Genomic DNA, 26,281 nt, shown 5'->3' on the forward strand with positions numbered 1-26,281 from the left:
AACGCCAGGCGGCGTGAATGATGTTGCCCGACGTCAACCGACGCGCCACTTCCGCAGCGGGTGAAACTGACGCGTACAGCGTCACTCCGCTGCTGGCCCTTTCGGGGCGGGAGATTTTGGGCTGATAAGCGGGCTGAGTCACCAGCGCTGTTTTTGCCCGCCGGTCAAGGGCGTCACGATGGACTTTGGTGAATTTCGCCCCTTTATTCTCACTCCTGGTTCATCCTAAGTGGGTGGAGAGCAAGAATTGGCAGCTTCCTGGTAGTTAATTTTTTTTTCTCACAAGATATCATGGAAACAAAACTTTACTGAGCATTTCAGACTTGCTTGTTTCAGAAACTGCACAGCTATCAGCCCGAGTAAAGAAAACTGTGCTAAAGCCAGGCCTTTATAATCTGTTTCATAGAATCATTACAATACGGACCAAGCCCATTTGACTTTCCAAACCATTCATTAATCAATGAATTAACAAGTCCATTTACACAGTACCTTTTTACATCAAAACTTATCAATACTTTACACAGTTAATCGCATTTTCAGTATGGTGACTGCTGGTGTGAATACTAATGGAATGCAAATAAGTTATTTAAAAAATAAATAAACACAGAAACAAAGTGACATAATGTGAGGTGATTGCAGGGTGCTCATTGAGTTTATGGAAGGTGACTGTCACATTGGGGTATAAGCTCTAAATGACCCAAGTGATTAGACAATAAATTCAGTAAATTCCAACACAGCAAACAGGGATGCTGGTCAGCAGCAGTGCAGTGTGGGCCAGCTCAGGAGGCGGATATGAGGACGTGGTTCATCAGAAAATGGTCACATTTCTGTTTCAGCCAGTAAGGAATCTTCAAGCCCTGTTGCCATGAGGATAGTCTGTGATCCTGAATCTGGTGAGAGAGAAGTTGCAGAGGTCAAGTAAAGTAGGACACTTAGTCAAAATGATATCTCTGACAATTTGAAGTAGTTTTAAATCAGCATGGTGCAGATTAGGCTGTGTATATATCTCATGGCAGTTATGACAGAGTGAAGGATCGTAGATAGAGGAAGGGAGAACAGCATGAAGAAACAGAGTGAAGGTTCAGGGAGAGAGAAACAGAATGAAGGATCAGGGAGAGAGAAACAGAGTGAAGGATCAGAGAGAGAGAGAAACAGATTGAATGATCAGAGATAGAGAAACGGAATAAAGGATCAGGGGGAGAGAGAACGTGGTGAATGATTAGAGAGAGAGTCAGAGTGAAGGACCAGAGAGAGAGAAACACAATGAATGATCAGAGAGAGAGAAACAGAATAAAGGATCAGGGAGAGAGAGAAAGAGAGTCAAGGTGAAGGATCAGAGAGAGAGTCAAGGTGAAGGATCAGAGAGAGAGTGAGAGTGAAGGATCAGAGCGAGAGAGAAAGAAAGTCAAGGTGAAGGATCAGAGAGAGAGAGAGAGACAGACAGAGAGATTGAGAGAGAGTCAGAGTGAAGGATCAGAGCGAGAGAGGAGTGAAGGAAGATGTCAGGAGACATTTGACGATCTGCAAAATGTGTTAACCAACCCACCAGTTTTGCTGACACCGAATTATGACAAGTAATTTAAGGTGATGTGGACGTTGGTGCTGTACTGATACAAGAAGATGACAAAGGTATAGAAAACTAAAATACTCATCAAAAAAAGGACCATCAAGAAGAAAGTTTGGTATTAGCTTCGCACATTTTGACATTTATGTTGCTAACAATTCATCAGAGACAATTGTTCATTAAAACCATGGACGGGATTCTCCGACACCCCGCCGGGTCAGAGAATCGCCGGGGGGGGGGGGGGCAGAGACATTTGGACTTTGGTCAATACCCATAATAACCCAGAGATATTTAAATATAGTTCCTCACTGTTCTGAGAAATCCAGATTTCCTTCTCTCTTTCTGCATGTTCTTGCCCTTCATTCTCATTTTCCTCCTCTTCCTCTCCTTCAGACAGCAGATCCGAGATTTGCTGCTGTAGTTCCAAGCTGATGTTATTTTCTGCAAGGATGAGGGTCCGCATGGAGGTGGGATAATTCTCCACCATGTCCAGAAATATCTGAGAGACAGAACAAATGCTGAATTATGGTGATGCCCATTGTGCAGGGAGTGAATGTCACTGCTTTATATCATAACATATCAATCCAAACTTATCAGGGGGAACATCCATTTTCATTTTACAATCCTATCAATAACTTCCCAATGTGCGGCCCTGGCTGTGTATTGCTAGGTCCTACAAGTGAAGAGATTTCAGCAGTGCAATGCTAGAAACACTTTAATTAATCGCAATGCCACTGAAGCTAGATTTGTTCCTTGGGAGAGTGAGTTGGAGGAATTAATAATGAAAAATAAAGAAATGGCAAAAGCGTTAAATAAGTATTTAGTCAGGGTAGATGGCTGAGAAAACTTACTTAGAAAATCAAGGCATGATAGCAAGGGATGAACATAAAACAATTGGGAGATAGAGAGAGAGAAACAGAGTGAAGGATCAGAGAGTGAAAGAGAAACAGAGTGAAGGATCAGAGAGTGAAAGAGAAACAGAGTGAAGGATCAGAGACTGGAAGAGAAACAGAGTGAAGGATCAGAGAGTGGAAGACAAACAGAGTGAAGGATCAGAGAGTGGAAGACAAACAGAGTGAAGGATCAGAGAGTGAAAGAGAAACAATGAAGGATCAGAGAGTGAAAGAGAAACGGAATGAAGGATCAGAGAATGAAAGAGAAACAGAGTGAAGGATCAGAGAGTGGAAGAGAAACAGAGTGAAGGATCAGAGAGTGAAAGAGAAACAGAGTGAAGGATCAGAGAGTGGAAGAAAAACAGAGTGAAGGATCAGAGACTGGAAGAGAAACAGAGTGAAGGATCAGAGAGTGAAAGAGAAACAGAGTGAAAAATCAGAGACTGGAAGAGAAACAGAGTGAAGGATCAGAGAGTGAAAGAGAAATAGAGTGAAGGATCAGAGAGTGAAAGAGAAACAGAGTGAAGGATCAGAGAGTGAAAGAGAAACAGAGTGAAGGATCAGAGAGTGAAAGAGAAACAGAGTGAAGGATCAGAGAGTGAAAGAGAAACAGAGTGAAGGATCAGAGAGTGAAAGAGAAACAGAGTGAAGGATCAGAGACTGGAAGAGAAACAATGAAGGATCAGAGACTGGAAGAGAAACAGAGTGAAGGATCAGAGAATGAAAGAGAAACAGAGTGAAGGATCAGAGACTGGAAGAGAAACAGAGTGAAGGATCAGAGAGTGGAAGACAAACAGAGTGAAGGATCAGAGAGTGGAAGACAAACAGAGTGAAGGATCAGAGAGTGAAAGAGGAACAATGAAGGATCAGAGAGTGAAAGAGAAACGGAATGAAGGATCAGAGAGTGAAAGAGAAACAGAGTGAAGGATCAGAGAGTGAAAGAGAAACAGAGTGAAGGATCAGAGAGTGAAAGAGAAACAGAGTGAAGGATCAGAGAGTGAAAGAGAAACAGAGTGAAGGATCAGAGAGTGAAAGAGAAACAGAGTGAAGGATCAGAGACTGGAAGAGAAACAGAGTGAAGGATCAGAGACTGGAAGAGAAACAGAGTGAAGGATCAGAGAGTGGAAGAGAAACAGAGTGAAGGATCAGAGACTGGAAGAGAAACAGAGTGAAGGATCAGAGAGTGGAAGACAAACAGAGTGAAGGATCAGAGAGTGAAAGAGAAACAATGAAGGATCAGAGAGTGAAAGAGAAACGGAATGAAGGATCAGAGAATGAAAGAGAAACAGAGTGAAGGATCAGAGAGTGGAAGAGAAACAGAGTGAAGGATCAGAGAGTGAAAGAGAAACAGAGTGAAGGATCAGAGAGTGGAAGAAAAACAGAGTGAAGGATCAGAGACTGGAAGAGAAACAGAGTGAAGGATCAGAGAGTGAAAGAGAAACAGAGTGAAGGATCAGAGAGTGAAAGAGAAACAGAGTGAAGGATCAGAGAGTGAAAGAGAAACAGAGTGAAAAATCAGAGACTGGAAGAGAAACAGAGTGAAGGATCAGAGAGTGAAAGAGAAACAGAGTGAAGGATCAGAGAGTGAAAGAGAAACAGAGTGAAGGATCAGAGAGTGAAAGAGAAACAGAGTGAAGGACCAGAGAGTGAAAGAGAAACAGAGTGAAGGATCAGAGAGTGAAAGAGAAACAGAGTGAAGGATCAGAGAGTGAAAGAGAAACAGAGTGAAGGATCAGAGACTGGAAGAGAAACAGAGTGAAGGATCAGAGACTGGAAGAGAAACAGAGTGAAGGATCAGAGAGTGGAAGAGAAACAGAGTGAAGGATCAGAGAGTGAAAGACAAACAGAGTGAAGGATCAGAGAGTGAAAGAGAAACAATGAAGGATCAGAGAGTGAAAGAGAAACGGAATGAAGGATCAGAGAATGAAAGAGAAACAGAGTGAAGGATCAGAGAGTGAAAGAGAAACAGAGTGAAGGATCAGAGAGTGAAAGTCAAACAGAGTGAAGGATCAGAGAGTGAAAGAGAAACAGAGTGAAGGATCAGAGAGTGAAAGAGAAACAGAGTGAAGGATCAGAGAGTGGAAGAGAAACAGAGTGAAGGATCAGAGAGTGAAAGAGAAACAGAGTGAAGGATCAGAGAGTGAAAGAGAAACAGAGTGAAAAATCAGAGACTGGAAGAGAAACAGAGTGAAGGATCAGAGAGTGAAAGAGAAACAGAGTGAAGGATCAGAGAGTGAAAGAGAAACAGAGTGAAGGATCAGAGAGTAAAAGAGAAACAGAGTGAAGGATCAGAGAGTGAAAGAGAAACAGATTGAAGGATCAGAGAGTGAAAGAGAAACAGAGTGAAGGATCAGAGAGTGAAAGAGAAACAGAGTGAAGGATCAGAGAGTGGAAGAGAAACAGAGTGAAGGATCAGAGAGTGGAAGAGAAACAGAGTGAAGGATCAGAGAGTGGAAGAGAAACAGAGTGAAGGATCAGAGAGTGGAAGAGAAACAGAGTGAAGGATCAGAGAGTGAAAGAGAAACAGAGTGAAGGATCAGAGAGTGGAAGAAAAACAGAGTGAAGGATCAGAGACTGGAAGAGAAACAGAGTGAAGGATCAGAGAGTGGAAGAGAAACAGAGTGAAGGATCAGAGAGTGGAAGAGAAACAGAGTGAAGGATCAGAGAGTGAAAGAGAAACAGAGTGAAGGGCCAGAGTGAAGGATCAGAGATCAATGCGTTCCACTCCGCATGTACAGTAAACGCCATGTACAGTAAACTTTGGCATGTTATTAGTTTTCCGGTCCCGGCTCTGGGGCCTCCATGAATCTCCGCTTCCACCAGTGCCTCGACAGCGGCGTCAATGCGTCCAACTCCGCACGTACAGTAAACGCCGTTGGCATATCGTTAGCGGGCCTGACCCAGTATTCTTTGGGGCTTCCTCCATTCTCCGCCTCCACTGGCAGTATTTCCCGTCGGCAAGGTTCACTTGAGCTTTTAAACATCAAGAAACAGGCCCTGGGCTGATGAGGGGGGAGAGGAGGTAGGACATGGAGAGGTGTGACCGTTGGCTGCCGGTCGTGACAGTGGCTGGGCTGGCTAATTGGGGGCTGCGGGTGGGGGGAGTGAGGGGGGGAGGGCTGTGTGGCCAGGGTGAGCCTCCCATGGGACTGGGCGGTGTCCAGGCACGGACTGCCCACTCTCGCACTTAGCCTCCACCCTCCAACACACCCTCCCCATACCCACCCAAACCGGCCGCCACAATCCGGAGCATCATGGGGCCCATCCCGGAGCAACATTCACAGGAGCCCCTATGGGGGGGGGGGGGGGGGGGGGGGGGGATGCAGAGTGTACTGCTGGCATAGGCATGGGGAAGGAAGGACGGGGGAGGCAGAGTCCACAGTGCCAACCGGAGGCACCATATACCCCGTTGGACTTGGTTGGGCACGGGAGCACGCTAACATGTTGGCCTTTCAGTCCCTGCAGATAATGAATATTGGAATTCAATACCTGCCCCCAGTGGTCGTCAAGGTGATGGTCAACATGACCTTTTACGTCATGTCTGCATCGACTCTCACGAACCTCTGCAGATCTGCCACAGAGAGCATCATATCCTGCTGCATCACAGCCTGGTGTGGCAACTGCTTGGCCTAAAATCGCAAGAAACTGCAGTGTGGTGAACTCAGCCCAACGCATCACAAGCTTGCCACCCTCACATTGATTCTACACCTCCCGCTGCATCAGGAAGGCAGACAGCATTGTCAGAGAAACCTCCCACCCAGGTTTTGACCTCTTCCAGACCCTTCCATCAGGCAGAAGACACAGAAGTCTGAAGTCTGGGGCACCAGGGTAGCATGGTGGTTAGCATAAATGCTTCACAGCTCCAGGGTCCCATGTTCGATTCCCGGCTGGGTCACTGTCTGTGCGGAGTCTGCACGTCCTCCCCGTGTGTGCGTGGGTTTCCTCCGGGTGCTCCGGTTTCCTCCCACAGTCCAAAGATGTGCGGGTTAGGTGGATTGGCCATGCTAATTTGCCCGTAGTGTCCTACAAAAAGTAAGGTTAAGGGGGGGTTGTTGGGTTACGGGTATAGGGTGGATATGTGGGTTTGAGTAGGGTGATCATGGCTCGGCACAACATTGAGGGCCGAAGGGCCTGTTCTGTGCTGTACTGTTCTATGTTCTATGTTCTACACATCCAGACATAGGACCAGCTTCTTCCCCACAGCTACTAGATTCCTCAACAACTCTCCCTTGGACTGATCTGTTCCCTAAAAGAATACTATTCACGACGCCCTATGCTGCTCTTCCTCATGTATTTGCTTTGTTTGGCCCTTGTTTCGCACCGTAACCAATCACCATTTGACTATGTACTTTGTTGATTATTCTTTTTGTCTACTATGTACGTACTGTGTATATTCCCTTGGCCGCAGAAAAATATTTTTCACTGTACTTCGGTACATGTGACAATAAATCGATCAAGTCTGCATTCTCATGGCATGGAGCACAAGGAGTGGACCACTTCCATCTGGGACTGAGCCTCATCACGCTGTGACTGTGTCACCACCTTCTGGGTCTGTGCCACATCCGGCAATGACTGTGCTGTCTCCCTCTGGGACTGGGCCACCTCCCTCTGCATTTGTGCCTGGGCAATGCCGTCGACGCTCTCAGTCACGGCCCGCTGTGATTGAGCCACGCACAGATGGCTCTGGCGCATGGCTGTCTGTGATAGGGTCACCCTGTCCTGGGCCTCGGCCACCGCCTGCACAGAATTCCACGGGCCTTGGACATGCTGATCCATGGCCAAAACACTCGCGCCCCCCCAAGGCCTCCACTGCGGATGCCACCCGTGCGGTGTTGGTCTGGGTGGCATGCATGGTCAGCATCACCTCCTGCTCCTGCATGCGGTTGGACTCCTCCAACTGCACCTGCAGCTGCTGGATGCTCGCTGACAACCCCTCATGACGTCCCTGGATTTGCGACTGCATCTCCACTATGGATAGGATTGTCTGTTCCAAAAGTCCAAACCCCATCTGGATGGCAGCTAGTCCCTGGGGTCATCCCACCCTCTAACCTCCACCTGATGTGCCGGAACAGCTGTGTTGTGCGCACCTGATAGTGTCCCAGGAGCCTCTTCACTAAAGTGCCCAACCGAAGTGAGTGTCTCTGGCATGGTGGAGGGTTTGCAGACAGGTGTGGCGGGAAAGCAGTGTCATTATTGGACTTGAGCTCCGGTGTGGTCTGGGTCTCGAGTTGCTGGCTCCCCTCGTTGCTGCTCAGCACCCGGGGCTCTGGTAATGGCTGTGGCTGGGGGCGGAGGACACCAGAAGGACCCACCCGATCACTAGCAGGTCCTGCAAAATACAAGACAACGTGGGGGTGGTGTGGGGATGAGGGTGGTGTGAGGACGGGGGTGGGGAGGTCGGTGATGCACGCGACCACGTCCAGTGGCCTCTGCTCTGCCGCGATGAGGAGCCGCAGGTCTAGTGGTCCTGCTCCAGTCTTCTCCCACTCCTGACAATTATGGACGGCCTTCTCCTGGGGTGGAGGAAACAGAAAATGACCCTTGCAGCCCAGGGGGTGGGTAGCTGGAGGCTTCAGTGGCCAGGGCACCCGACCATGGCGGATGGTATGGGTACTGGCATGCGGTGCTGGGTGGGGGTTCGGTCATCCTCCGGGTGGTGGGGTAGGGTTACCGGTATGTGGAATGGGGGTTTGTGCCAAGGGCACAGTGCTACCTACTCACCCTTGCTGTCTTGAGGAGGTTGTGTAGTTTCTTCCGGCATTGTTGGTTGGTCCGGACGGTGTTGCTTGTGGCGCTGATGGCCTCTACCTTGCGCCCAGGGCGGGGGGGGAATGTTATAACCCAACGGGTGTTACGTGGTGGGGATGATTAACTACCCTGTGGATCCTGCAGAATATGAACTCCCCCGTTAAGGGGGCAGGGGACTTTTAGCAATGTCTGATTATGTATATATATATAGTCGGCAAATAAGGCACCGACTAGAGAACACCCAGTTGGGAACTACCGGAGCTGTAAATAATAGTTATTGTAAAATAAAGTAAGTTTTTATTCCAACAACCTCAGTGGTGACTCTTCGTGACCCTTACAAAAAAAGAGAAAGTGGAGGAACAGAAAAGCAAGAGGCAAAACAGAATGAGAATAGGATGCAAAAGACTCAAAGAGGGCAAGACTCACAGCAATAAATGATGCTTTTACAGTTTCTCTATTCATCCGAAAACTATGAAATATAAGACCCCTGTCTATTGACTCAATGGTAACACAGTTGGCCCTTGTTTAACATTTTCATTGCATTCCTTCAAAGCGTAAATCTAAGTGAAACAATGTTAAGCAAATCAGATTTTCGCATCACTACTATTGGAAAATGCTGTATTTTGGTTCGGCAGGATCTTACCAGCTGAAAAAAAATTAAAACATTATACCCTGTTAGATAAAATACTTTACCCTGTTAGATAAAATACTTACCTATACTCATAAATGAAACGACTTTAAAATAAAATATTTAAAAATAATAGAAATTTGGTTAGTCCTTCTACTTTGCAGTATTATTACAGCACAGAATGTTGTGTTTCTGCTGGCACATATTGCAACAATTTACCTAGAAGCACTCACATGCCTTTTTCCCTGCACATTCTTCCTTTTCAGGTAATAATCTAATCCCTCTTAAATTTGTTGAATAAATCTACCTGCACAACACTCTTAGACATTGCATTCTAGATCATAACCACTCACTGTGTGAAAATGATTTTTACTCAAGTTGTTTGTTTTGTCAAATTACCTTAAATCTGTGACCTCTTGTTCCTTGCATCAATGGGAACAGTATCTCCCCATCCACTCTGTCCAGACTTTCTCTTCTCAAAGGAAAACAGTGCCAAATTCAGCAATACACAACTTTATAATTAGAATCATAGAATCGCAGAATCCCTACAGTGCAGAAGGAGGGCATTCGGCCCATTGAGTCTGTGCTGACTCTCTGATTGAGCATCCTACCTAGGCCCACACTCCTGCCTTATCCCTGTAATCATACCTAACCTTTTGCACACAAAAGGCCATGGCCAACCCACCTAACCCGCACATCGTTGGACTGGACTAATTCTCATAATTCTGTTAAAATATCACCCTGGTCTCAGTTCTTCCTCTTTCGATGACCATTTCCACTCTATAATTCTCTGAGTTAGCTTTGACAAAGAGTCATTTAGATTTGAAACGTTAGCTCCCTTCTCTCTCCACAGACGCTGTCAGACCTGCTGAGATTGTCCAGTATTTTCTGTTTTTGTTTCAGATTCCAGCATCCGGAGTAATTTGCTTTTATTTTAATCCCCTAAAATATCTATGCTCCTCTAATTTTGACCTTCTGTGCATCCCTGATCCATTTCACCATTCCTGGACATGCCTTGAGTTGCCAAGGGCCTAAACCTCGCAATTCCCTCCCTAAGCATTTCGGCCTCTTTACATCTCTTTCCTCCTTCACATGCTCCTCAAACGTTATCTCTTTGAGCAAACTTTTGGTCACTTGTCGTAACATTTCTTCGTGTGGCTCAGTGTCAAATTCAGTCTGATAATGGCAATCCAAAGTGCCTCGAGCTGTTTAAATACAGTACATAAATGCAATGGTTGGGATTTCCCTGTCCCCACCCCCCCAAATGTGACATGATTTCCAGCAGCGAAGGGTGCTTGCTGTTGGCTGTCAGGCGGATCTTCCAGTCCTGGTGAGTTCTATGGCGTTATGAGTGGCTAGCCTGCCCCACTTCTGAAGAACCCACCGCAGGGATGCCTTTGGCAGGACTGAATGATCAGAAAGGTCCAGAAAATCCCACCCAATGTGTTATTGTTGATGATGACCAGCTTGGGTCACTGTCTGTGTGGACGTTCTCCTTGTGTCTGCGTGGGTTTACTCCGGGTGCTCCGGCTTTGTTCCACAGTCCAGCGATGTGCAGGTTAGGTGGATTGGCCACGCTAAATTATCCGTAGTGTCCAAAAAGTGAGGTGGAGTTGCTGGGTTATGGGGATAGGTGGAGGTATGGTTTTAGGTGGGATGGACTTTCAGGGGCCAGTGTAGACTCGATGGGCTGAATGGCCTCCTTCTGCATTGTAGATTCTATGATTCTGTGTCTTTTTAAAGCATAACAGAGTGTTGTATCCATGCCCTGATCACCATCATTCCCACAACCCACCATCACTCCCACAACCCACCATCACTCCCACAACCCACCATCACTCCCACAACCCACCATCACTCCCACAACCTACCATCACTCCCACAACCTTTACAACTGGACTATTTTTTTTTTATTCGTTCGTGGGATGTGGACATTGTTGGCTGGGCCATCCCTGAGGGTGTTTAAGAGTCAAACACATGGCTGTGGATCTGGAGTCACATGTAGGCCAGACCAGGTAAGGACCACAGATTTCCTTCCCTAAAGGACATTGGTGAACCAGACGGGTTTATCTGACATTCATCATGGTCATCTTTTGTATTTTTATTGAATTTGAATTTTGCCGTCTGCCACAGGTCCCCAGAGCATGATTTGAGGTCCCTGGATTACTAGTCCAGCAATGATACCACGATACCACTGTCTCCCCATACAATATATTTACATAACTGAGGTTCCTTATACCTGCGACGATTCTAGTCAATGTTTTTGTATCCCCACTGATGCCTTCTTATCTTTCCTAAAGTACGGTGACCTGAATTGGACTCAATTTTCTAGCTGAGGCTGAACCAGTATTTTAAACACATTTGCATGTTATGTTCTTGTTGACAAGGGCCACGATTACACAGGCTTTATTCTTAACCTGTTCTACCACCTTCAATCAATTATGCGCATGCACATCCAGGTCCCTCTGCTCCTGCATCACTTCACAGAATAATAGTGCAGAAGAGGCCCTTCGGCCTATAGAGTCTGCACCGACATATGAAAAACACCTGACCTGTCTACCTAATCCTATTTGTCAGCATTTGGCCCATAGCCTTGAATGTTATGACGTGCCAAGTGCTCATTCAGGTATTTATTAAAAGGTTGTGAGGCATCCCGCCTCAACCATCCTCCCAGGCAGTGCATTCCAGACTGTCACTACCCTCTGGGTAAAATAGTTTTTCCTCACATTCCCACTTAAACCTCTTGCCCCTCACTTTGAACTTGTGTCCCTTCCCAACTGACTCTTCAAGTAAGGGAAACAGCTGCTCCCTATCCAACCTGTCCATGCCCCTCATAATATTTTACACCTCGATCAGGTCACTCCTCAGTCTTCTCTGCTCCAGCGAAAACAACCCAAGCCTATCCAACCTCTCTTCAATAACTTAAATGTTCCATCCCAGGCAACATCCTGGTGAATCGCCTCTGCATCCCCTCCAGTGCAATAGCATCCTTTCTATAACGTGGTGACCAGAATTGAACACATGTGGTAGTATGACTAGAGGTATTGCGGTAACTAGCAATGCCAAGACACCATTGGTGGAGAAGGCTCGCTGCTCATTGGCCCAATGGTATGTATCACTAGTCACCCATTGGCTAGAGCTGTAAGGTAGCTCCGCCCTGTGAGGCGGGGTATAAGAGCCCGTGTGTTCCCCACAGTTTCCTTTCTGTACCTGAGCTGCTGGGGAAACATCTTGTCTATTAAAGCCTTCAGTTTCGGACTACAACTTCACTTCTGTGGTCAATTGATAGTGCATCAATTTAATAGACAAGTTTTAAAGGATGGAGCTCCGCCTCAAGCCTGAGTGTCTACAACTCAGCCCCCACGCGGCTAATGCAACAGCAACCTTTAAGCACTGGTTAGCACGTTTCAACGGCTACCTCGGCACGGCAGAAAGCATACCTACGAGGGAGTAGAAACTACAGATCTTGCACTCGAGAGTGGGCCTGGACATCTACATGCTCATCGAGGACGCTACGGACTATGATTCCGCAATGGAATTACTCAAAGGATATTATATCCGCCCAGTAAACCAAGTCTATGCCCGGCACTTACTGGCAACGAGACGGCAGAGCCCTGGTGAGTCACTAGACGAGTTCTATCGTGCGCTCCCTGTGCGCGGGAGAACTGCAGCTGCCCACAAGTTTCGGCTAACGAACATACTGAACTTTTGATCTGGGACGCTTTTGTTGCGGGTATGCAGTCCCCGCAAATTCGCCAGAGACTGCTTGAGAAAGACACTCTGGGCGTCAAGGAGGCACGGGCCCTCGCCAATTCACTGGACGTGGCCTCCCGAAATTCCCGCGCCTACGACCCCCGGTGGCCCCCTGGGCAGCGTGCAATCCCCGCCCCCAGCGGACTCTGAATCGCCTCAGGCCTGCGCTGCGAGACGCCCCGGCAACCCCGCTGGGTCCCGTTGCTATTTCTGTGGGCAGGCGAAACACCCCCGACAGCGCTGCCCAGCCCGTTCGGCAACGTGTAAGGGGTGAGGCAAAAAGGGCCATTTCATGGCAGTCTGCCAGGCCCGGGCGGTCGCTGTGGTTCTGGGCGGCGAGTGTGGATCGCCGCTCCAACCCTCTCCATGGGTCTTGAGCGGCCGACGAACATCACCAGCTTCCTCCCCCAGCGCCACGTGGGGCCTCCGGACGCCACCACCTTGCTCTGCCGACGCCACATGCGGGGGATGGGCGCCGCCATTTTGTTCACCCCCAGCCATGTGCGATGTGGGCGCTGCCATCTTGGACCGGCTCCAAGGACCCCAGCACGGGTGACCACACACCACCCGAAGACGATTCTGAACTCCTGCCACAATTGGCATCGGTGACCTTGGACCAGTCTTGACCCCGCACCCTTTCCACAGCAACGACGACGGTATTCATCAACGGGCACAAGATGTCCTGTCTGCTCGACTCTGGGAGCACGGAGAGCTTTATACACCCTGAAACGGTAAAGCGCTGTTCTCTTCCTGTCCACCCCATGAGTCACAAAATCGCCCTGGCCTCTGGCTCCCATTCTGTTGCAATAAAAGGGTATTGTGTAGCGAACCTCACGGTCTAAGGGAGGGAGTTCAATAATAACAGGCTCTACGTCCTCCCCCACCTCTGCGTAGCCACTCTCCTAGGGTTAAACTTCCAGTGCAAACTCCAAAGTCTAACTTTCAAATTCGGTGGCCCTATACCCCCCCTCACTGTCTGCAGCCTCGCCTCGCGACCTTCAAGATCGATCCCTCCTCCCTGTTTGCAAACCTCAACCCGGATTGCAAACCCGTCGGCACTAGGAGCAGACGGTACAGTGCCCAGGATCAGACGTTCATCAGGTCCGAGGTCCAGCGGCTCCTGAGGGAAGGGGTCATCGAGGCTAGCAACAGTCCCTGGAGAGCTCAAGTAGTGATGGTAAAGACCGGGGAGAAGAATAGGATGGTCATAGACTACAGTCAGACCATCAACAGGTTTACGCAGCTGGACGCGTACCCTCTCCCCCGCATATCCGACCTGGTAAACAGGATCGCGCAATACAAGGTCTTCTCCGCCTACCATCAGCTCCCCATCCGCACGAGTGACCGCAAGTACACTGCCTTCGAGACAGATGGGCGGCTCTACCACTTTTTAAGGGTTCCTTTCGGTGTCACTAATGGGGTCTCGGTCTTCCAGCGAGAGATGGACCGAATGGTTGACCGCTACGGTTTGCGGGAAACATTCCCGTATCTCGATAATGTCACCATCTGCAGCCACAATCAGCAGGACCACGACACCAACCTCCGAAAATTCCTCCAGACTGCGAAAATCCTTAACCTTACAGATAACAAGGATAAATGTGTGTTTAGCACCGACCGCCTAGCCATCCTCGGCTACGTAGTGCGAAATGGAGTGATAAGCCCCGAACTGGAACGCATGCGCCCCCTTATGGAGTTCCCCCTCCCTCATTGCTCCAAGGCCCTTAAGCGCTGCCTCGGGTTCTTCTCTTATTACGCTCAGTGGGTCCCCAACTACGCCGACAAAAGCCCTTCCTCTCATCCAAACAGCTACTTTCCCCCTGTCGATGGAGGCCTGCCAGGCCTTCAGCCGCATCAAAGCAGACATTGCAAAGGCCACGATGCATGCCATCGACGAGTCCCTCCCCTTCCAAGTCGAGAGCGGCGCGTCCGACGTAGCTCTGGAGGCCACCCTCAACCAAGCGGGCACGCCCGTGGCCGCCTTCACGCGGCCCTCCATGCTTCCGAAATCCACCACTCCTCGATCGAGAAGGAAGCACAGGCCATAGTAGAAGCTGTGCGACATTGGAGGCATTACCTGGCCGGCAGGAGGTTTACCCTCCTCACGGACCAACGGTCGGTAGCTTTCATCTTCGACAATGCACAGCGGGGCAAGATAAAGAACGATAAGATCTTGCGGTGGAGGATCGAATTATCCACCCATAACTACGAGATCTTGTATAGTCCCGGGAGGCTAAACGAGCCTCCCGATGCCCTGTCCCGCATGTGCCAACACACAAGTGGACCGCCCCCGAGCCCTTCACGAGGACTTCTGCCACCTGGGAGTCACTCATTTCTTCCATTTCGTAAAGACCCGCAACCTGCCCTATTCCATCGAGGAGGTCAGGACAGTCACTAGGAACTGCCACATCTGCGCCGAGTGCAAGCCGCACTTCTACCGGCCAGAGAAAGCGCATCTGATAAAGGCTTCCCGTCCCTTTGAACGCCTCAGCATGGACTTCAAAGGTCCCCTCCCCTCTACCAACTGCAACACGTACTTCCTGAACGTGATTGACAAGTACTCCCGCTACCCGTTCACCATCCCATGCCCCGACATGACCACAACCACCATCATCAAAGCACTCCACAGCAATTTTTCCCTGTTCGGATTCCCCGCCTGCATACACAGCGATAGGGGGTCCTCTTTTATGAGTGATGAACTGCGTCAATTCCTGCTTAGCAAGGGCATTGCCTCGAGCAGGACGACCAGTTGCAACCCCCGGGGTAACGGACAAGTCGAGAGGGAGAACGCAACGGTCTGGAAGACCGTCCTACTGACCCTACGGTCAAGGAATCTCCCAGTCCCCTGCTGGCAGGAGGTCCACCCAGAAGCCCTCCACTCCATCCGGTCTCTGCTCTGCAACTAACCAAATGCCTCATGAACATCTCCTTGTCTTCCCTAGGAAGTCTCCTCAGGGACCTCGCTCCCGACCTGGCTGGCAGCTCCCAGCCCTTCCTGCTCCGGAAACACGTGCGGGCGTACAAGTAGGACCCATTGGTCGAGAGGGTCCATTTACTCCACGCTAACCCCCCGTAAGCGTATGTGGAGTATCCTGATGGCCGACAAGACACGGTCTCCCTACGGGCCTGGCGCCCTCGCAACCAGCCCCACCCTCCCCCCCCCCACCGGCGCACCTCACTGTCGCCCCCTGCCCTGGACAACCGTTTTTCCCACCGGCCCTGCCTCGACCCCCCCCCGCCCACCGCAGCACTCTACAGACGCTCCCTTCACTGGCCAGTCAACCTCCCCACCAGCGCCATCCAGAGGTCTGGATGCCCCCTCCCCGGGTCAGCCACCCTCACCTGCGCCATCTAGGGGTGTTGAAGCCGCTACGGGGAATTGATCCACGCTCCCGGAGTCACAGACGGCCTGCACCTCCACCGACGTCTTCGCCGAAGCTCCGTCGATCGCAAAGGACAACCAAGGCCCCCGACCGTCTGATTGTGTCGCTATAAACTGTAGACCTTTTAATGTGACATGTACATGGCCAATTGTGTAATTGCGAAACTGTATTATGTCTTTGTAAATAGGTATGGGCCAGTGGGCAGATACAGTACGAAAGTATGGCTGTACCTCAATAGTCATACTGCCAGTATGCTATTCTACCCGGGCGGACCACCAGTTATGGTCGGGCGACCAAGTCGCCAAACCCCCCGCCCCAGATTCCTTTTCAACAGGGGGTGAATGTGGTAGTATGACTAGAGGTATTATGGTAACTAGCAAAGCCGAGACACCATTGGTGGAGAAGGCTCGCTGCTCATTGGCCCAATGGTATGTATCACTAGTCACCCAGTGGTTAGAGCTGTAAGGTAGTTCCGCCCTGTAAGGCGGGGTATAGAGCCTGTGTGTTCCCCACAGCTTCCTTTCTGGACCTGAGCTGCTGGGGAAACATCTTGTCTATTAAAGCCTTCAGTTTCGCTTCTGTGGTTAATTGATAGTGCATCAACACAGTACTCCAGCTGTGACATAGAAACATAGAAGATAGGAGCAGGAAGAGGCCATTCGGCCTTTTAAGCCTGCTTTGCCATTTGTCACGATCATGGCTGATCATCCAATTCAATTGTGTAATTCTGCTTTCTCCCCATAACCCTTGATCCCATTCGCCTCAAGTGTCATATCTAGCCGCCTCTTGAATGTATTCAATGTCTCCGCATCAACTACTTCCTGTGGTAATGAATTCCTCGCCACTCTTTGGGTGAAGAAATTTCTCCTCATCTCTGTCCTAAATGGTCTACCCCAAATCCTCAGACTGTGACCCCTGATTCTGGGCACACCCACCATCGGGAATATTCTCCCTGCATCCACCCTATCTAGTCCTGCTAGAACTGTATAAGTCTCCATGAGATCCCCCTCATTCGTCTGAACTCCAGCGAAAACAATCCTAACCTCATCAATCTCTCCTCATACGTCAATCCAGCCATCCCTGGCATTCCTTTCAGTCTGGCAAACCTTCGCTGCACACTCTCGAGAACAAGAACATCCTTCCTCAGAAAAGGAGACCAAAACTGCACACAATACTCCAGTGTGGCCTCACCAAGGCTCTGTATAATTGCAGCAACACAACCCTGCTCCTCTACTCGAAACCTCTCGCAATGAAAGCGAACATACCATTTGCCTTTTTTACTGCCTGCTGCACCCACAAGCTTACCTTCTGCGACTGGTGCACAAGGCCACCTTCACTAAAGTTCTATACAACTCCAACATGACCTCCCTGCTTTTGTAATCTATGCCTCAATTGTTAAAGGCAAGTGTCCCATATGCCTTTTTCATCACCGTATTAACCTGCCCTTCTGCCTTCAGAGATCCATGGACAAACACTCCAAGTCCCTTTGTTCCACAGGACTTCCCAATGGCAGGCCATTCAATGAATACTTCCTTGTCCCATTACTCCTTCCAAAGTGTTTAACCTCACACTTTTCAGGGATTATTTCCATCTGCCACTTTTCTGCTTATTTCATCATCCCGTCTATATCTTCTTACAACCCAAGACACTCAACCTCACTTTTAACCATACGGCTGATCTTTGTGTCATCCGCAAACTTAATGATCCTACCCTCCACATAGTCATCTATGTCATTTATATAAATGACAAATATTAGGGGACCCAGCACGGATCTCTGTGGTACGCCACTGGGCACTGGCTTCTAGTCACTAAAGCAGCTGTCATCACCTCTGTCTACAGTTCAGCCACTTTTGAGTCCATCTCAGCAATTTCTCCTATATCCCATGTGCATTTACCTTCCTTATAAGTCTTCCATGTGGGACCTTATCAAAGGCTATGCTGAAACCCATGTAAACATCAATACCAGTTTTTATTTGATTTGAATTACTATTTTTTAGTTTTTTAATTTGACTTAACTAACTATTTTTGGTTGATTTAAATAACTATATTTAAGTTGATTTAAATAACCATTTTAATTTCAATTAAATGATTATTTTTAATTTGTTGTCAGGTCAAGAGGGATAAATACTCAGTTTTTAAAAAAAAGCTAATTAAATAGTGTACGTGAGATTGGATATAATCTGACACAAAAACATCTTTCTAAAGTTTAATTTCAAAAGTTTAATTTAAAGGAATAAATCAGAGCAGGACAGCTCCAAGGCGTGGTCTGCTCCTCTTGCTCCATGTGGCAGACTGGGGACAGTTCCAGTCCCCAGGGTCAGCATTTTCATTTCATTTCAAGTGTCTCCAGTTACAGCTCCTGGAAGTTCGAGTTTCATGAGCTGGGGCGGCAGCTGGGGACACTGTGGAGCATCCATGAGTCGGAGAGTATCGTGGATAGCACGTATTGAGAGGTGGTCACACCGCAGGCTCAGACTCCGCAGGCAGGAAGGGAATGGGTGACCACCAGACAGAGCAAGAGAGTGAGGCAGGTAGTGCAGGAGTCTCCTGTAGCCATTCCTCTGCAGAACAGATATACCATTTTTAATACTGTTGAGGGGAATGACCTCTCAGGAGAAAACAGCAACAGACAAACTTGTGGCAGCATGGTTGGTTCTGCTGCAGAGGGGATTTGATTTGATTTTGATTTGATCTATTGTCACATGTAGCGAAGTACAGTGAAAAGTATTATTCTGCTGTCGAGGAACGTACACAGTACGTACATAGTAGCCACAAGAATAATCAACAGGGAGCATTGACAAATGGTACATCGAAAAAAACAGTGATTGGTTACAGTGCGGAACAAGGGGTCGTGAATAGTGTTCTTACAGGGAACAGATCAGGCCGAGGGGGTCATTGAGGAGTCTTGTAGCTGTGGGGAAGAAGCTGTTCCTATGTGTGGATGTGTGAGTCTTCAGACTTCTGTACCTTCTGCCTGATGGAAGGGTCTGGAAGAAGGCAATGCCTGGGTGGGAGGGGTCTCTGATAATGCTGTCTGCCTTCCTGAGGCAGCGAGAGGTGTATATAGGAGCAATATGGGGTAGCAAGTGTGTGTGATGCGTTGGGCTGAGTTCACCACAGTCTGCAGTTTATTGCATTCTTGGACCGAGCAGCTGCCATACCAGGCTGTGATGCAGCCAGATAGGATGCTCTCTATCGCACATCTGTAGAAGCTTGTGAGAGTCGATGCAGACATGCCAAATTTCTTTAGCTTCCCCAGGAAGTAGAGATGTTGTTGGGCTTTCTTGACTGGAGAGGTAGTAAGTGTGACAGTGCAATAGTTATAGGAGATTCAATTGTAAGGGGAATAAACAGGTGTTTCTGTGTCCGCAAACGAGACTCCAGGATGGTATGTTGCCTCCCTGGTGCTAGGGTCAAGGAGGTATCGGAGCGGGTACAGGACATTCTGGAGGGGGAGGGTGAATAGCCAGTGGTTGTGGTACACATCGGTACAAACAACATAGGTAAAAAAAAAAGGGATAAGGTCCTACAAGTAGAATACAGGGAGCTAGGAAGGAAGTTAAGAAATCGAACCTCAAAGTGATCTCAGGATTACTACTGGTGGCACGTGCTAGTCAGAGTAGAAATGACAGGATATATAGGATGAATACGTGGTTGAAGAGATGGCGTCATGGGGAGGGTTTCAGATTCCTGGGGCATTGGGACCGGTTCTGGGGGAAGTGGGACCTGTACAAACTGGACGGGTTACACCTGGGCAGGCCTAGAACTGATGTCCGAGGGGGGCGATTTGCTAGAGCGGTTGGGGAGGGTTTAAACTAATATGCCAGGGGTATTGGATCCTATACAAGGAGTCAGAGAAAGAGGAAGCAAGGACAAAAGCAAAAGGTAGAAAAGTGATAGGTGGAGAAACCAAGGACAAAATTCAAACAGGGCAGTAGAGAAAAATATTGGGAGCAAGACAAACATTGTGAAAAAGACAAACTTAAAGGCTCTGTGCCTTAATGCACGGAGCATTTGCAATAAAGTGGATGAACTAATCGTGCAGATAGATATAAATGGGTATGATATAATTGGGATTACGGAGACATGGCTGCTGAGTGAACAGGGATGGGAACTGAATGTCCCAGGGTCTTCAGTATTTAGGAAGGACCGGCATAAAAGAAAAGGTGGTGTTGTGGCACTGCTGGTTAAAGAGGAAATTAGTGAGAAATGATATCAGCTCTGACAATGTGGAATCTGTATGGGTAGAGTTGAGAAATACCAAGGGGCAAAAACATTAGTGGGTGTCATATACAGACCTCCAAACTGCAGTGATGAGGTTGGGAATGGCATTAAACAAGAAATTAGAGATGCATGTAACAAGGGAATATCGGTGATCATGGGTGATTTTAATCTTCACATAGATTGGGCAAATCAAATTATCCACAATGCCGTAGAGGAGGAATTTCTGGAGTGTATACGGAATGGTTTTCTTGACCAATATGTGGAGGAACCAGCTAGAGAGCAGGCCATCTTAGACTGGGTACTGTGTAATAAGAAGGGAATCATTGCCAATCTGGCTTTACGAGACCCCTTGGGGATGAGTGACCATAACATGCTAGAATTTTTTATCAAGTTGGAGAGTGAAGTCGTTGATTTGGAGACGAGGGTGCTGAATCTTAATAAAGGGAACTATGAGGATATGAGGCATGAGTTGGCCTTGATAGACTGGGGAGAACTACTTAAAAGGATGACAATGGATAGACAATGGCAAACATTCAAGGAACGCATGGGGGATCTACAGCAACTGTTCATTCCTGTCTAGCACAAAAGCAAAGGGGGTAAGGGCGCCAATCTATGGCTTACAAAAGAAATTAGAAATAGTATCCGATCCAAGGAAGAAGCATACAGATTGTCCAAGAAAAATTAGGTCTGAGGATTGGGAGCAGTTTAGAATTCAGCAAAGAAGGATGAAGGGATTGATTAAGAAGGGGAAAGTACAGTCCGCAAGGAAGCTTACAGGGAACATAAAGGCTGACACTGAGAGTTTATACAGATATGTGAAGAGAAAGAGATTGGTAAAGAGAAATGTAGGCCCCCTACAGACAGAAACAGGGGAATGCATAATAAGGGACAAAGAAATGGCTGAGCAATTGAATACATATTTTGGTTTGTCTTCACAAATGAGGACACAAATCAGATCCCAGAAATGTTGGAGAATGAAATGTTTAGTGAGAGGGAAGAACTGAGGGAGATCAACAGTAGTAGAGAAATGGTGCTGGGAAAACTGATGGGATTGAAGGTGGATAAATGAAAATGAAAATGAAAAAAATGAAATGAAAATCGCTTATTGTCACGAGTAGGCTTCAATGAAGTTACTGTGAAAAGCCCCTAGTTGCCACATTCCGGCGCCTGTCCGGGGAGGCTGGTATGGGAATCGAACCGTGCTGCTGGCCTGCTTGGTCTGCTTTAAAAGCCAGCGATTTAGCTCAGTCAGCTAAACCAGCCCCTATGAAATGAAAATCGCTTATTATCACGAGTAGGCTTCAATGAAGTTACTGTGAAAAGCCCCTAGTCGCTACATTCCGGCGCCTGTTTGGGGAGGCTGTTATGGGAATCGAACCGTGGTGCTGGCCTGCCTCGGTTTGCTTTCAAAGCCAGCGATTTAGCCCAGTCTGCTAAACAGCCCCTTAAATCCCCAGGGCCTGAGAATCTGCAGCACAGAGTGCTTAAGGAGATGGTTCTGGATGCATTGGTGGTCATCTTCCGGGATTCTATAAACTCTGGAACTGTACCTGCAAATTGGAGGGTAGCTCACGTCACTCCTATATTCAAAAAGGGAGGTAGAGAGAAAGCAGGGAATTATAGACCAGTAAGCCTAAAATCGGTAAGAGGGGAAAATGCTTGAATCCATTATCTAGGACTTTATAGAGGAACATTTAAAAGCATTGGCAGGATCAGTCAGAGTCAGCATGGATTTATGAAGGGAAAATCATGCTTGACAAACCTGTTGGAATTCTTTGAAGAGGTAACCAGTACAGTCGACAAGTGGAAGCCAGTCGATGTGGTATATTTGGACTTTCAGAAGGCGTTTGGCAAAGCTCCGCAGAAGAGATTATTTTGCAAAATAAAAGTGCATGGTTGGGGGAAATGTATTGAGGTGTACAGAAAACTGATTGGCAGAGAGGAAACACAGAGTAGAGATTAATGGGTTATTTTCAAATTGGCAGTAACTAGTGGGGTACCACAGGGATCGGTGCTGGGTCCCCAGCTATTCACAATATATATTAATGATTTGGATGAGGGAACAAAATGTAACATCTCAGTTTGCAGATGATACTAAATTAGGTGGGAGGGTGAATTGTGACGAGGATGCAGGGATTCTACAGCAAGATCTGGACAGGTTGGGCGAATGGGCAAATCAATGGCAGATGCAGTATAATTTGGATAAGTGTGAGGTTATTAATTTTGGAAGCAAAAACAGGAAGGCAGATTACTAACTGAATGGTTGTAAATTGGGAGAGAGGAATATGCAGCGGGGCGGCTGAAGGTAAGCATGCAGGTGCAGCAGGCGGTCAAGAAGGCTAATGGTATGTTGGCCTTCATTGCAAGATGTGGAGATGCAGGCGTTGGACTGGGGTGAGCACAGCAAGAAGTCTTACAACACCAGGTTAAAGTCCAAATGTTTGTTTTCATTGCAAGAAGTTTTGAATATAGAAGCAGGGATGTGTTGCTGCAATTGTACAGGGCCTTGGTGAGGCCACACTTGGGAGTATTGTGTGAAGTTTTGGTCTCCTTCTCTGAGGAAGGATGTTCTTACTCTCAAGGAAGTGCAGCGAAGGTTTACCAGACCGATTCCAGGAATGGCGGGACTGTCATATGAGGAGAGATTGACTAGGTTGCGATTGTTCCGCTGGAGTTCAGAAGAATGAGGGGGGGATCTCATAGAGACTTATAAAATTTTAACGGGACTAGACAGGTAGATGCAGGGAGGATGTTACCAATGATAGGTGTGCCCAGAACCAGGAGTCACAGCCTGAGGATTCACGGGAAACCCAATTTGGACAGAGATAAGGAGACACTTCTTCACACAAAGAGTGGTGAGCCTGTGGAATTCATTACCACAGGAAGTAGTTGATGCTAAAACTTTGAATATATTCAAGAGGCGGCTAGATATAGCATTGGGGAGAATGGGATCAAAGGCTATGGGGAGAAAGCAGGATTAGGCTATTGAGTTGGATGATCAGCCATGATCGTGATGAATGGCGGGCAGGCTCGAAGGGCCAAAAGGCCTCCTCCTGCTCCTATCTTCTATGTATCTATGTAACTGCACTCTCCTCATCTGCACGATAGCACGGTGGTTTGCATTGTTGCTTCACAGTGCCAGGGACCCAAATTCGACTACCGGTTTGGGTCACTGTCTGTGTGCAGTCTGCACGTTCTGCCCGTGTCTGCATGGGTTTCCTCCGGGTGCTTCGGTTTCCGCCCACAAGTCCCGAATGGTGTGCTTGTTCGTTGAATTGGACATATGAATTATTCCTCAGTGTACCCGAACAGGCGACGTAGTGTGGCGACTCGGGGATTTTCACAGCAGCTTCATTGCAGTGTTAATGTGAGCCTACTTGTGACACTAAAAACTATTATTATTCTTATTACACACTTGGTCACATGTTCAAAACATTCTGTCAAATTTGTTAGGCATGACCTCCGTCTGACAAAGCCATGCTGACTATTCCTGATCAAACCTTGCCTCTCCAAGTGGGGATAGGTTCTCTCTTTGAGAACTTTCTCCAATGGTTTCACTATCACTGACGTGAGACTCAAGGATCTGTAGTTCCCTGGCTTCTCTCTACAACCTTTCTTAAATTGTGGCACTACATTATCTGATCTCCAGTCCTCTGGTACCTCCCCTGTGGCCAGAGAGGAATTAAAAATTTGGGTCAGAACCCTTGCAGTCTCTTCCCTCGCCCCCCACAGCATCCTGGGACACAATTAATCTGGACAAGGAGATCTATCCACTTTTAAGCCTACCAGCACCGACAATACCTTGTCCCTCCCTGTGACATTTGCTCAAGATTATCTCTCCATATGTTCCATATAAGGCCATAAGGCCATAAGACATAGGAGCAGAATTAGGACACTCGGACCTTTGAGTCTGCTCTGCCATTCAATCATGGCTGATATTTTCTCATCCCCATTCTCCTGCCTTCTCCCAATAACCCCTGATCCCCTTATTAATCAAGAACCTATCTATCTCTGCCTCAAAGACACTCAGTGACTTGGCCTCCACAGCCTTCTGCGGCAATGAGTTCCACAGATTCACCACCCTCTGGCTGAAGAAATTCCTCCTTATCTCTGTTTTAAAGGATCGTCCCTTTAGTCTGAGATGGTGTCCTCTGGTTTTAGTTTCCCCTACAAGTGGAAGCATCCTCTCCACGTCCGCTCTAACCAGGCCTCGTGGTAGCCTGTAAGTTTCAATAAGGCCCCCCCTCATCCTTCGAAACTCCAACGAGTACAAACCCATAGTCCTCAACCTTTTCGCATAAAACAAGTTCTTCATTGCAGGGATCATTCTTCTGAACCTCCTCTGGACCTTTTCCAAAGCCAGCACATCCTTCCTCTGAGGGCGAAGTTCCAGGTCCACAGGGCAGCTATATTCTGTAAGGTAAGAGCTTTTGTGACACTAAAAACTATTATTATTATTACACACTTGGTCACATGTTCAAAACATTCTGTCAAATTTGTTAGGCATGAACTCCGTCTGACAAAGCCATGCTGACTATTTCTGATCAAACCTTGCCTCTCCAAGTGGAGATAGGTTATTACACACTTGGTCACATGTTCAAAACATTCTGTCAAATTTGTGATGCATGACCTCTGTCTGACAAAGCCATGCTGACTATTCCTGATCAAACCTTGCCTCTCCAAGTGGAGACTAGGGCAGTTGCATGCTCCTCCTGTAGGATGTGGGTGGTGAGGGATACCACCGGTGTCTCTGCTGACTATACCTGCGGGAAGTGCACCCAGCTCCAGCTCCTCAGAGACCATGTTAGAGAACTGGAGCTGGAGCTGGATGAACTTCGGACCATCCAGGAGGCAGAGGGGGTAATAGAGAAGTATTACAGGAAGGTAGCCACACCCAAGGTACAGGACAAGAGTAGCTGGGTTACAGTCAGGGGAAAGAAACAAACGGGCAGATAGTGCAGGGATCCCGCCTGGCCGTTCCCCTTCAAAACAAGTATACCATTTTGGATGCTGTTGGGGGAGAGGGGGAGGGGGGGGGGGAATGACCTACCGGGGGAAGGCCCTAGCGACCAGGTCTCTGGCACTGAGTCTGGCTCTGTGGCTCAGAAGGGAAGGGGGGAGAATAGAAAAGCAATAGTAATAGGAGACTCAATGGTTAGGGGAATAGTTGGAGATTCTGTGGTCGCGCGCGAGACTCTCAGAAGGTATGTTGCCTCCTGGGTGCCAGGGCCAGGGATGTCTCGGATTGAGTCTACAGGATTCTTAAGAGGGAGGGGAGCAACCAGAAGTCGTGGTGCACAAAGGCACCAACGACATAGCTAAGAAAAGGGATGAGGATCTAAAAAGTGATTTTAGGGAGTTAGGTTGGAAGCTAAAGAGCAGGACAAGCAGAGTAGTGATCTCAGGATTGCTATCGGTGCCACGTGCAAGTGAGGCAAAGAACAGAGAGCGAGTGCAGCTGAACATGTGGCTACAGGGCTGGTGCAGGAGGGAAGGCTTCAGATATGTGGATCATTGGGATATCTTCTGGGGAAGGTGGGACCTGTACATGAAGGACAGATTGCACCTAAACTGGAGGGGCACCAATATCCTGGGTGGGAGGTTTGCTAGAGCTCCTTGGGAGGGTTTAAACTAGTTTGGCAGGGGGATGAGAAGCAGAGCTATGGATCAGAGGATAGGGTAACTGTTGAACAGGCAGAAATAGTATGCAGCAAGTCTGTGAGGAAGGATAGACAGTTGATAGGGCAAAGCTGCACTCAGTGGAATGGGTTAAAGTGTGTCTGTTTCAATGCAAGAAGTGTCATGAATAAGGGAGATGAACTTAGAGAATGGATCAGTACTTGGAACTAAGATGTTGTGGCCATTACGGAGACATGGATTTAACAGGGGCAGGAAGAGAGGGGGAGTGGCACTGTTAATTAGGGAGTGCACCACAGCTGCAGGAAAGGAGGTAGTTGAGGAGGGTTTGTCTACTGAGTCAGTATGGGTCGAAGTCAGAAACAAGAAAGTAGCAGTCACTTTATTGGGAGTTTTCTATAGACCCCCCAATAGCAGCAGAGAGATAGAGGAACAGATTGAGCGGCAGATCTTC

At 48.0% G+C, this 26,281-nt stretch overlaps 1 protein-coding gene across 4 annotated transcripts in view; it reads right to left on the reverse strand.

Moving 5' to 3' along the window:
• Positions 1-360: 360 nt before the first annotated feature.
• Positions 361-26,281, reverse strand: part of lrrc73 (leucine rich repeat containing 73) — a 103,421-nt gene continuing 77,500 nt past the window's right edge. For all 4 annotated transcript variants that reach the window (XM_038798942.1, XM_038798940.1, XM_038798943.1 and 1 more), the window contains 2 exons: positions 1,874-2,063; positions 361-890 (listed from right to left, as the gene is read on the reverse strand). In XM_038798942.1, the coding sequence (XP_038654870.1) occupies positions 820-890; positions 1,874-2,063 (261 nt within the window). In that variant the 3' untranslated portion in view covers positions 361-819. The remainder of the gene's footprint in view (positions 891-1,873; positions 2,064-26,281) is intronic.

This window comes from Scyliorhinus canicula, chromosome 6, assembly GCF_902713615.1.
Source record: "Scyliorhinus canicula chromosome 6, sScyCan1.1, whole genome shotgun sequence".
Taxonomy (NCBI): Eukaryota; Metazoa; Chordata; class Chondrichthyes; order Carcharhiniformes; family Scyliorhinidae; genus Scyliorhinus; species Scyliorhinus canicula.